This window comes from Narcine bancroftii, chromosome 1 (assembly GCF_036971445.1).
Source record: "Narcine bancroftii isolate sNarBan1 chromosome 1, sNarBan1.hap1, whole genome shotgun sequence".
NCBI lineage: Eukaryota > Metazoa > Chordata > Chondrichthyes > Torpediniformes > Narcinidae > Narcine > Narcine bancroftii.
The window spans coordinates 290,771,100-290,784,150 of record NC_091469.1 but is presented as its reverse complement, the minus strand read 5'-3'; the positions used below and the strand labels follow the sequence as shown (position 1 = coordinate 290,784,150).

Sequence of the window (13,051 nt, the reverse complement as noted above, 5' to 3'; positions counted from 1 at the left end):
TGGTGGTGAGGTCAATCGAGCAAGTGGATTGGGTGGACTTTTAATCTCAGGGAGTGAGCCACGCTCGGGTGAATAAAGCTCTCGGTGGCTGCCACTGTTGATCAGGCACTTTGTTACCTGCCCGTTGACTTGCACGTCCATCATAGAGCGCCCAAGGCCGTAAGGGATGCCCATGGTCAGTGTGGTGACAGCCAGGACCGTCTCGGGGTCAGAGTCGTCACTCTCCGGTTGTGCGCGGCGATTTATGCCATCCAGAGGCATGGGGAGTATCGGTAGGGCAGCCTGGTCATTGCATTTGTTGATCATGTCGATGTCGGACATGGGGTGCGGCGTGTGGCAGCCGATGGCATCCAGAGGCAGTGGGGTGCATCGGTAGGGCAGCCTGGTCATCGCCCGTGTTGACCACGTCAATGTCGGTCATGGGGTGCGGCGTGCGGCAGCCAATGGTGTCCGGAGGTGTGGGGAGTGTCGTTAGGGCAGCCTGGTCATCACCTGTGTTGATCACGTCATTCTCATCGTCGTTAGGTGCCCTCTGTGTCGGCCGCTGCCTGGCCCAAGATGGCGGCAGCACGTGGGGGCCTGCTGTGTGGCTGGCCTCCTTCCCCAGCCGTGTTCATTGTGCCGGGGTAAGTGACATCATTACGTCAGCCAGAAGTGAAGTCACGCCGTGAGCCAGAAGTGCTTGGGGCACATACTGTGATCGTCACTGGTGGAGCCAGATGCTGCACCGTCAGATTTAGGAAAGGCGGAAGTTGTAGCGGGGACAATGGTGCCGCCTGGCACGTGCATGTGGAGGGGTTCGCGGGGGAGGTGGGAGGTCATAGAGGGCCGCTGAGCTGCTGGCTGGTTTTGAGAGGCACACTTTAGCAAAGTGGCCTCTCTTGGTGCATCAGGAACAGTACTGGTTCCTAGCTGGGCAGTTTTGGCGCGATCGTCGGTCTGACCCACACCAGGACCCACAGTATTTATAGGAGCGCCGGCCGCCTGCCGCAGCGACATTTTCCTCCCCAGCTTGGTCTGGGGCTGCAGCTGCAGTGTGAGAGGGCCATGAGGGAGCCTAGGGGAACCTGGAATCGAAGGCTTCGATGTGCAGGGCTGCAGCTTCCAGGGTTCGGATCACTTCCACTGTCTTGGTCAAGGTGTAGATACTATCTTCCAGCAGCTTCTGCCGGATGGCCCTCGAGCATAGCCCTTGGATGAAGGAGTCCTGGATCAGTCTCTCGACCTCCTCTGCACCTACCCCAGGTTCAGCCAGACACGGTCGGGCCAACTCTCACAGGTGTTCCAGGTAAGACTCAGCCATCTCCCCGGTTGCTGGGCTTGGGTGTTGAGGAGGTACCTTGCACAGACCGCATTCATGGGGGGGCCTTGTACAAGTTCTTGAGAGGGTCCATTGCGCTCTTGTACGTGGAGCAGCCTTTGGTTGCTTGGAAGGCGTGGTCCCCGAGTTGCTGGGCTGGGGTGTTGAGGAGGTACCTTGCACAGATCGCATTCATGGGGGGCTTGTACAAGTTCTCGAGAGTGTCCATTGCGCTCTTGTACGTGGAGCAGCCTTTGGTTGCCTGGAAGGCGTGGGGACCCAGCTTTGACTGGAGTAGGACCAACCTTTTCCAATCTGAGTCCAGGATGCCGCCTTCGTGTGCCTCGATGATTGCCTCGACCACGTGCTGCCAGATCTCGAAGCATGGCTGGGCTTCTGGGTGGAGGGGGTTGACTTCGAGGCTCCCTGCACTCAGGAGTTTTTCCAAGGAAGCTGTGGGAAAATTTTGTAGATTAAATTGTGGTGCGCTGTTACCCAGAATCAGACACACACAGGTAAAGACTGAACAACAGGCTTTAATCCACAAAGATTTCCACAGAGCCAGGCTGCAGTAAATCTGAGTAAGGCCTCAGGAGGCTGGCGCAGGCTTATATCCTGGAGGGTGATTGACAGCCGGCCAGGTGTTGTCCTATCCTTTTACACTCTTGCATATACAGAGGTTGCCCCCTTGCAGTAGTCCAGTGGTGTACCACCACAGGAGCCATACAGGAGAACAGCATATTTAAGGGGAGAGGGGCCACAGGCTGAAATCATAAATTTTTTAAAAGTTTTTTTTTATGTAGTCGGCAGGAGGAAACCAAAACACGACGGCTTCACAAGGAAGGAGGCCCATAAACTTTGAGCAGAGACCTAAGGGGGTCATCGCCAAAAAAAAGGTTGAGAACAGCTGGTCCAGGGGGTGACACTCGAAACCTGGGTAAAGATTCTGACTGTCCAGCCTGTCAATTAATAAACCCCCATCAGGTCCCCCCCTCAGCCTCCGACACTCCAGAGAAACCGATTCAGGTTTGTCCGACCTCTCCCCACAACTCATCCCCTCTAAACCAGGCCGCATCCTGGCAAACCTCTTCTGCACCTGTGCCAAAGCCGCCACGTCCTTCCTGTAATGGGAAGCCAGCCCACTGTTCTCCAAGTGCAGCCAGTCCAAAGATTTTGTATGGCTGCAACAGGAAGTCCTTGTGTTTATACTCAATGCCCCACCCGATGAAAATAAGCATTCCATACGCACTGATCTACTTGTGTGGCTACTTTCAATGTGCTATGGCCCTGCACCCCCAGAATGTTTTAAATAGCACTGCCATTAACCGTGTACATTCCCTTTACATTTGACATCCAAAAATGCATCACCTCACGCTTTTCCAGATGAAACTCCATCTGCCATTTCACTGCCCATATCTGCACCTGATCTTAGAATCAGAATTTATTGTCAGGAACGTGTCACAAAATTTGTTGTTTTGCGGCAGTGTCACAGGGCAAACTTTCATATAAACCACTTTGCAACAATAAATAAAATTAGTGCACTTAAGGACAAAGTGAGGCAGTGTCTGTGGTTCATTGGTCATTCAGCAATCTGATGGCGCAGGGGAAGAAGCTGTCCTTGTGCCGCCAAGTGCTTGTCTTCAGGCTCCTGTACCTTTTTCCCAATGGTAGCAGAGTGAAGGGGGTAGTTGGGGTCCTTGAGGATAGAGGCTTCTTTCCTCAATGGAGTTAAGTCTGGTGCCTGTGATGTCACAGGCTGAATTAACTCTGGTGTTTATTCTTATCATGAGCGTTGGAGTGTCCGTACCAGGCAGTGATGCAACCAGCTGGAATGGTCTCCACGGTACACCTGTAGAAGTTTTCGAGAGTCTTTGGTGACATATCAATCTCCTCAAACACCTCTGTATCCTGTTGTGTTCTACCCCAGCCATTCTCAATGGGGACCCTTCGTACCACCCCCTCACCTCGGTCCTCAGTGCATTTAAGTCAAAGCCTTGTTTTCTTTTCACCTCACGTATCATAAATATATTTTATATCGTCGGTGGGAGAGAAGTACGGAAGAAACCCAAACGTAACTGTTTCACAGGGAAGAGGGCCCATAAACGCAGCAGCATCCATATAAACATTTACAGCACAGAAACAGGCCAGTTCGGCCCTTGTAGCCTGTGCCGAACATCTTCTCCCACCAAGTCCCACAGGCCCGCATTCGGCCCATAACCCTCCATACCTCTCCTTTCCATATAACTATCCAATTTTTCCTTAAATATTAACATAAATCTTGCTTCTACCACCTCTGCCGGAAGTTTATTCCACACCCCCACCATCCTCTGCATGAAGAAATATCTCCTTATGTTTCCCTTAAACTTTTCCCCTTTTACTCTCAATCCATGCCCTCTTGTTTGAATCTCCCCTACTCTCAATGGAAAAAGCCTGTCCACATTGACTCTAACTGTCCCCCTTATAATTTTGAATACCTCTATCAAATCACCCCTCAATCATCGACACTCCATGGAATAAAATCCCAGCCTGCTCAACCTTTCCCTGTAACTCAAACCCTGAAACCCTGGCAACATTCTCATAAACCTCCTCTGCACTCTCTCTATTCTGTTTATATCCTTCCTGTAATTCAGCGTACAAAACTGCACACAGTATTCCAAGTTTGGCCTCACCAATGCCTTATACAACTTCAACATAGCATCCCAACTCCTGTATTCAGTATTCTGATTTATGAAAGCCTTCTTCACCACCCTATCTACAAGTGATTCAACTTTCAGGGAATTATGTACCATGACTCCTAATCCCTTTGTTCCACTGCACTCCTCAATTGTCTACCATTTAATGTGTTTGACCTGTTTTGATTAGTCCTACCAAAATGTAGCACCTCACGTTTATCAGTATTGAACTCCATCTGCCATCTTTCAGCCCACTCTTCTAACTGCCCCATATCACCCTGTAAGCTTTGATAATCTTTCTCGCTGTCCACAACACCTGGAGTTGGGGGGTGGGGGGCATAGTCAAAAAAAGTTTGAGAATGGCTGTTCTATACTGTCCACAACCACCAATCTTTGTGCCATCTGCAAACTTACGGACCCACCCATCTACCTTTTAAAGTCATTTACAGAATTAACAAACAATAGGGGTCTCAACTCCCCTGAGGAACACCACTGGTCACAGACCACCAACCAGAACACTCTTTCACCAGTACCTTCAAGGGCCGGCCAATTCTGGCTATGGATTCCACACTCCCTCACCACTTCCCACCTGAAGGTTGGCTTGTGTGTTCCTGTTTGGGTGTGCATGTGAGAGAAGGGTGGGGAGGAGGAACTGAACATTCAGCATAGCCCACAGAAGTGAGGGGGGCGGGGGGGGTGGAGAAACACCTGCAGCCACAGTTTCAGCCTCAGACACTGATATGACACAGTACAGTGCTGCGAGCTACGAGAACCTCCTGATCAGTGAAGAGGATGTGAGGACTTCTTGGTGCATAAGAATGTACACTGAGATAGCTGGTAGTGGCAGTGCCTCATGGCTCCTGAGGTCTGGGTTCCGTACGGACCTCTGCCGCTGTCTTTGCAGAGTTTGCATGTTCTCCCTGTGACTCTGTGGGTTTCCTTTGGGGGCTCTGGTTTCCTCCCATGTCCCAAAGACAGACAGGGTGGTAAATTGTCTGCTGGAGGTTGCCATTCGGAGTGGATCTGTGGCCAAATAATATCTCGGGGTTGGGGTGGGGTGGAGGAAGGGGCGCGGGTAATGAGTGTGTGACAGGGAAGGGTATGCGGTATAGAGGGGGAAGGAGGAGCGGGAATGGAGCAGGGGTCAGTGGGCCCCAGATGGAACGGAGGATCCTGCGTCAGGGCAAATATTAACTAGTGAAGTGCTGAACCGTTTTACCCATCGCTGAAATGAAAAGACGAGTAAATTCTGGTCCCGCGGGCAGCACAGTTAGCGTAGAGGTCAGCATAATGCTATTACAGCACCAGTAACCGGGTTCATAGCCGCTGCTCTCTTAAGTCTCCTTGTGTCTGTGTGATTTTTCCCCAGGGGCTCTGGTTTTCTCCCATGTTCCAAAGATGGATGGGGACAGTGGGTTAAATTGTCACATGGACAGCATAGGATTAATGGTCCAGAAGGCAATGAGGAAGCGTACAGGAGGGAGGTAGATCAGCTCATTGAATGTGTAGCAACAGCAACCTTGCGCTCAACCTCTCAGCAAAACCAAAGAGCTGATTTTAGACGTCAGGAAGGGAAAATCAGGAGAACATGGCCCAGTCCTCATCCAGGGTTCAATAGTGGAGGGGATCAAGAGCTTCAAATTCCTGGGTATCAATACCTCTGAGGATCTGTCCTGGGGCCTCCTTGTCGATGCCATCACGAAGAAGGCTCGCCTGCAGCTGTACTTGGTGAGGAGTTTGAGGAGATTTGGTCCGTCACCAAACACTTTCGAAAACTTCTACAGGTGAACCATGGAGAGCATTCTGGCTGGTTGTATCATTGTCTGGTACGGAGCTGCCAATGCACAGGACAGGAAAAAAATTCAGGAGAGCTATGAACTCGGCCAGTGCCATTGCGGGTATCAGTCTTCAGTCCCTCAAGGATGTCTACAAGAGGCGGTGTCTCTAGAAAGCAGCCTCTATCCTCGAGGACTCCCACCACCCAGGCCATGCCCTCTTCACACTGCTAACATCAGGAAGGAGGTACAGGAGCCTGAAGATGAGCACCCAACAGTACAAAAACAGCTTCTCCACCCCCCCGCCATCAGATTTCTGAACGGAAAATGAACCCCAGACACGACCTCACTTTCTCCTTTTGTACTTTTTATTTTGAAATGTAATTTGTAGCAGTGTTTGCTCCCACAAAGCAACAAATTTTGTGACTCATCCATGACAATAACCTGTGACCGCGCTGAATCACTAAATGTAAAATTAAAGAGATTGTAAGGAGAGAGGAGAGGAAGTGGAGATGGATTGAAGAGGTTCACATATGCTATTCCCTGACACCCACTCATTACCAGTGACCTTGGCTTCCCCTAACTGAGTTAAAGTTCAGACATTGTCAAAGGACATAGATGACATCACATACAACCCTGAGATTCTTTTTCCTGCAGGCCAGACAGAATGACCACTTATTGGTAGTGCAAAAAAAACTGTACTCCAGAAAAGATACGTACATTAAAGAAGAACATGGTTTCAAATTCTGCTGTTGAGGAATGAGGGGCTTTTTAATCCAGTTTTCAGGACCTAGATATCACTGAATTTTGAGAATTCAGTTGTTTATTATACCAAGATTGGTTTGCTTTGCATGTTATCCAGACAAGTCAACTTATCCCTGAACTCAGTAGGCAGTGCAGAATAAAACAAAAGTCACAGTGCCAAGTTGCAGAGAAATTGATAAGTGAAACAGTGCAAGGACCCCATCATTTCACCAATGAGAGGTCGTTCAAGGGTCTGATAACAGCAGGGAGGAAACTCTCCTCGAGTCTGGAGGTGTTCGCATCTTCTGCACACCCGATAGGGTGGAGGGGTAACTGCTGCCTGGATGGTCCCGTTTCTGAGGCAGGAAGCCTGAGGTGTACGCACGCATCTGGCTGGCCAGATGGAAAGGGACTCAGGAATAGATGGAAGTTTCAACGTGGAACATAAAAAAGTAATTCCATGAGAGACGGGTGTGAGGTGGTCTGAGCCGGGTTCACCACTCTGCAGCTCTTACCATCTCGAGCAGAGCAGTGCTGTTACGAGTTGTGGCATTAACATTGACTTCTCTGGATTCTGTTAATAGCCCCACTGCCCTTTCCCCATGTCTCCTCTCTCTCTCTCTCTCTCTCTCTTTCTCTCTCTCTCTCTCTTTCTCCCTCCCTCCCTCCTTTTCCCTCTGTCTCCTTTCCCCCAACTCTTGCCCAACCTTTCCTTCTCCCCAGCCTTTTAATTCAGACCCCTGCCTGCTTTTTACTTATACCTTGATGGCCTGAAACGTCGGTCATCTCTCTTTACCTCCTATGGACGCTGCGAGACTGGCCAAGTTCCTCCAACATTTACTACAACTGCAGGATCTGAAGAAGTTGTGTTTCTCTCTGAGCTGAGATAGACCTGGACAGGAAACTTTCTGTGGGTGAAACACTAATGAGGGGCATGCTGCATTTCTGTTGAGGAAATGTTGGTTGACCAGGATGCTTCCTGTGAAGAAGATAAAGTTTGGATACAGATAGGTGTGTGCTCCTCCCTGCTTCCTGAAGTCGATGTCCAGCTCCTCTACATTGCTGCTCCTAGCTTTTCGATTTCCCTCTTCCACTCATTTGAGATGCTGTCTACAACAATGGTCTCATTTGATGGTTAGAGCAGAATCTGGTGATAATGGCGAGGGAACGACCGACTCAGAGCTGGTGGAGGAACGGCAATGTTTCTCCAGGCCTGGATGGGGTGGGGCCTGGAGGGGCAACTTCCCAGTGCTGGTATCCCCGTGTTTTGCCGCCCTTGTGTGACGTATACCCTATCAGGCCCTGCTTCTTGTCTGTCAGGGGGATCTGAGCCAGTGGATTTCCTTCTTTGCATGAGTGGCCACCTCTCTTTCACTGTTGTTTGGGCAATTGCCCACATTTTTCTCTACCTTGATGACAGGCTCAAGCCCGAAACATTGGTGATGTATCTTTACCTTTGCTATATAAAGGACACTGTTTGACCTGCTGAGTTTCTCTAGCATTGTGTTTTTACTTCAATCATAGTGTCTGCAGACTCTTGAGTTTTAAATGTTAAATTTACACATACAGCACAGTAACAGGCCATTCTGGTCCACGACCCCATGCTGCCCAATTTATACCCAATTAACCTACAACCCCCGGTACATTTCAAATGGTGGGAGGAAACCGGAGCCCCTGGGGAAAACCCACACAGACACGGGGAGAACATACCAACTCCTTACAGACAACATTTGATTCAAACCCCAGTCCTGGTCGCTGGCGCTGTAAAGGCGTTACGCTAACCACTATGCTGACCGTCCCACTCCGCACCTCTCTTCTCTTTCACTGGGAAGACTTTGGGGCATGGGAGACTGCCAGTGCTATAAAAATGCACGATTTTCAGGCAAAGCCAAGAAGCAGATGCATTGTTTCTCCAGACAAGTTATGACAAATTAAATGGATGATAAGTCTAAAATTTGTTCTGAGTTAATTATGCTGGGTGTGCCTTCGATTACGCAATAGGTAATCTATTTCGAACTGGTTCTTTGGATAGGTAATGATGAGTTGACCTTCAAGAGTGTTAAAAATATCTGCACATTCTTAAATCCCTGCTCAGAAAAAGGTATGATGTAACGGAGACATATCAACGCTTTTTTCCCTGGGTGTTGGTAGCAAGACCAGCACTTAGGGTCCTTGAGATGGTGGGGGAGAGGGGGATGGGTGATAAACTCTCCCGTGGGGGTGTGGAGCCAGCAAAATTGTGAGCTAGAGGGGGATCCTGTCCTTGGTGGGAGAGGTGGTGGGTTCAGGAGGTGCTGAGGGTTTGCAAGTGTAGCCAATGTGTGCCAGTGGTGGAAGGAGGGAGCTTCCAAGGTGGGGGGGGGGGGTGAGCTGTTAGAAACAGAATCAGAATTTATCGTCATGAACGTCCCATGTAATTTGTGGTTTTGCGGCAGCATCACAGCGCAAATATTGCTATAGGTTACATTTAAAATAAATGAGTGCAAAAAGAGAGAAAGTGAGGCCATGTCTGGGGTTCACTGCCCGTTCATGAATCTGATGGTAGAGGGGAAGAAGCTGTTTTTGTACCATTGGGTGTTCACCTTCAGGTACCTGAACCCCCTTCCCGATAGTAGAAGTGAGAAGAGGGCATGGCCTGGGTGGTGGGGGAGGTCCTTGAGGATAGAGGCTGCTTTCTTAAGACTCCACCTCTTGTAGACATCCTTGATGGAGTGAGGCCTGATGCCAAAGGCAGCGCTGGCCGAGTTTACCACTCTCTGTAGTTTATGACTGAATCTTCTTGGGTGTGAATTAAAACACAATCTGAACCGCTGCATAACCCCAGACATTGATAACATGTTCAGATTTCCTGCTCTTTAACCCAATGTGTGTTCTCCTTCCAATGCTCAGCTAACTTTAACCAACCATGATTAAGGAAATACAGATCTACTCCAAATATATACCAGGTCATCGAGTGTTTTTAAGATTCAAGATTCCTTTATTGTCATGTCATAGTACCGAACATTAATACTGGATGAAATTGCCTTCTGCCAGCCATAAGGCAGACAAAGAATTGCCATTAGTGCTGCCCAACGTCCTTCACAAGATGAGACAAAGTGAAGCAAAAGAGAGTCCCTTCAGAGACACCGAGTGTCCGTGGATTCTCCCCCAGCTCTCCCGCAGCCCCTGCAGCCACGCAGACTCCCGTTCAATCCCTTGGAAAACCGATCTCCAGTCAAGTCAAATTTATTGTCATCTGATTGTACAAGTACAATCTCAGTGCAGACTCAAACCTCCAACACGGTCAGGAAGCGTTCAGCACCCGAGGCCCCTTCAGGAACCTTTCTTGGCCTCAGCACTCTCTTGAAACCTGTTTCTGATACCTGATTCCCATGAACCAATCGACAGCAGCCCACAGCCCATGTGGGTCCCCCTGACCATGTCACCTGCAGCCTGCGTGGGTCCCTCTGCCACTGAGCCCCTCGCTGGCCACTGCCATGGTCACCTTGCCTATAGGATCATCTCTGCTTCTCCTTCTCAATGGAGGAGGGTGTTCTCACCATTTTCTGGTACCTGGAGCCAGTCCGCTGCTCCCCAGGAGTCTGCAACCCCTTCGAGGTCATTGCCCGGCACAGATGCTGCCATCTTGGGAACAGATCTCTGCGGTTGCAGGACTTAGACATCGTTAACTCCTCTAACAGGCCATTAATCACCTGTATGGAGCTGCCAGCATTGGGGCCAGGCATTAGGACCCTTCAGAGCAGCGCTGTGTCTCCACTCCCTGCTCTCCCAGGTCCACACAAGTGGCAGAGCTACTTCCTCCCCTCTCTTCACTTCCCTCCCCCTCCCCTCTCACCCCCTACTCTCTCCCCTCCTTCTCTTCCCTTTCCCCTCTCCCTGTTTCTTCTGTCCCCTCTCAGACCTCCCCTCTCTTCCCTCCCCTCCCATCATCCCTCCCTGTTACTTCTATCCCGTCTCACACTCCCCTCCCCATCTTCCTTTCCCTTTCACCTCCTCCCCTCTCTCCCCTCCTCATCTCTGCCTGCCCACTCCCCTCAACCCCTCAGCCCTCCTCCTCTCTACTTTCCCCTCTCTCCCCCTCCCCTCCATCTGTGCCTCCCTCGCGGTGAATGACCAGGATCACAGATCAGACTGATGAAGGACGCAGCCAGTATTGCTGGTGGTATTTTGCTGTGAACCTCTGCTGCATCCCTGACCCTGCAGCACCTGTGGGCTGTGTCGGAGTTGGACGTCCCGAATGCTGCATGTCTTGGCTCCCCATGTCATCGCCCTGTTGGATTGGGATTCCACTGTCCTTCGCCCAGCCCCTCAGACCCCCTCCCTGCCAAACTGCCCCCTCAGGTGGGGAGGGGACATAGCTCTGTGGTATCTGCGGCTGGTGGCAAGATGGGGAGCTGGACCTGTGTACGGAGGTGGTGACTGGAGGCTTCCCTGTAATCCCTGTGTTGTGTGAAGTGACAGCCCATAGATGCCCATGTTCAGCAAGTACATGGCCTCTTAGTCGGACTTAGGGATAATGATTGATGAATGGTGCTGGCCTGATCCATGCTGGACCAACATGACTGCAGTCATCAACGTGTGGTACAGGCTGGTGCAATATAATTTTCTACACCAGTTGTACCTCCCGCCGCAAACAATTGAACAGATCTAAACCTGAATTATTAGCCCAATGTTTTAGATGTAGAATTGCGACAGGGCCTTTTGTGCATGCAACCTGGACATGTGCCAAGGCAAGACCCTTTTGGGTGGAACTAGGCCAAGCCCTGGAAAAAAAAATCATAGGTAAAGAATTCTCACAGGACCCAGAGCTCTTCCTGTTGGGAAACATAATAGATCTTAGGCCTATAATGAAGCTTTCCAAATTTCAAATCCAATTTGTCATGACTGCATTGGCGGTGGCCAGGAAGTGCTTGGAAGTCCAACTCCTACTTGAGTATTGAATGTTGGAACACAGAAATGCAGAGCTCTGTTCCTCTGGAGAAAATTACTGACAACCTCAGGAAATAATACAGCACTTTTTTGAAGGTCTGGCAGCCCTACTTAAACTGTGTTGGGGCACAACTGTAGTGTGGACCGCTGGGCCTCGCTGCCCTGCCTTACCCTCTGAATCCACCCCTCAATCAGTGGGGGAGTAGAGGGGGGGGGGGTCCTTCCCATTCTAACCAGGGAAAGCCACAGAAAAAGGAAGTCAGCCTTTACGCTGACTGCTGCGACACAACAAGCCCTTAATCCCCCAGATACAAGTTTCTTCCCTTTGTCATGAGTGTTTTGGTTACTGTATGTACGTGTAATTCATCTGGTGTTAAGTGTTCAATGTTAGGGATGTTATAAACCTCGAAGAGGTGGCCCCTCAACTCTTGACTCCAGGGGTAAAACCTGCTCTTCGGATTCGCCTTAACAAAATGGCGCCTTAACAAAAAAGGGAAATGGGTTCTTCCTGTTCATGCCCTTTTCCCCTAACTAAATCTCCTCTCAGCCTTTCCTGTTCCACAGTAAACAGGGCCAGTTCCTCTTCAGTATCACTGCTCATCCCTGGTGAACCCTTCATCCCTGTGCACTCACCACATCCCACCTGCACTCCCAACCTTGCAGGGCGGAGACCATCTGCCCCATTCCCTCTTCCTCAGCCCTGTGGTCTCACCCCCTCCACCTTGAAGAGTGGACACTGGAACTGCACCACCTGGGGAACCCTCCTAGGACCTGGGTGCGATTACTGGGGCACAGGTGCTGGAAGCACCTTTCAAATCACAGGGGTATTGACCCATTAAATTGCCAACCCGGTGATTTAAGGAGATCCCACCCCAGCGATGACACCACGCACTCACCGGAAGTACCACCGGATGTTCAGATGCTGGCTGCCCAATGACGGCCGCATGCAAGCGCTGACCAGAATACATGGATTGGCCACTTTCATTTTCAAATCGCCTGTGGACGAGACCTAGGTCTAAGGTAGGTCAGGGACGGGTTGGATTCTGATGGGGTTGACCGGGTCAGACCTTTTCTAACTGCCATGTAACTGGGACATGTGATAGTACAGATTATATCACCAATATGTATATGTACAGATTGTAGTGTAGGATGACTGAGATCGGCTGAGAGCATAGCCACGTCTACTGGCAGGTCTTAAAGGGTTGCTCCTAGCCAGACCAGGTCATTCTGCACTGGTCAACCTACTTGTGATATGCTCCAGTCTTTTAGTTAATAAAAGCCTTGGTTTGGATCAACAAGTCTTTGATTCTTTCGACGCGTTCTACAATTTTGTTAACTAAAAAGTTTTGAAAAGACTGGAGCATATCACAAGTAGGTCGACCAGTCCAGAATGACCTGGTCTGGCTAGGAGCAATCCTTTAAGACCTGCCAAGTAGGTGTGGCTACTCTCTCAGCCAATCACAGTCATCCTACACTACAATCTGTACATATGTACATTGGTGATAGAATCTGTACTATCACAGGGCACTAACCAGGCAAATTGCCTGGTTAACCCCATTTTACACAGCAGTTTGAAAGGGCCTAATGTTTTAGCTGTGACTTTGCCCCTGGTTTATTCAGCTCCAATGCAA

The 13,051-nt window shown here is 50.0% G+C and overlaps 1 protein-coding gene across 8 annotated transcripts in view; it reads left to right on the top strand.

Moving 5' to 3' along the window:
* The first annotated feature begins 1,183 nt into the window (after positions 1 to 1,183).
* LOC138745937 (F-actin-monooxygenase MICAL2-like) overlaps positions 1,184 to 13,051 on the top strand; it is a 156,923-nt gene continuing 145,055 nt past the window's right edge. For 2 of the 8 annotated variants that reach the window (XM_069903496.1, XM_069903507.1), the window contains exon 1: positions 1,186 to 1,288. In XM_069903496.1, the coding sequence (XP_069759597.1) occupies positions 1,197 to 1,288 (92 nt within the window). In that variant the 5' untranslated portion in view covers positions 1,186 to 1,196. Of the gene's footprint in view, positions 1,289 to 13,051 lie in introns of all 8 variants that reach the window. The other 6 variants (XM_069903538.1, XM_069903528.1, XM_069903490.1 and 3 more) reach the window with 5 other exon arrangements.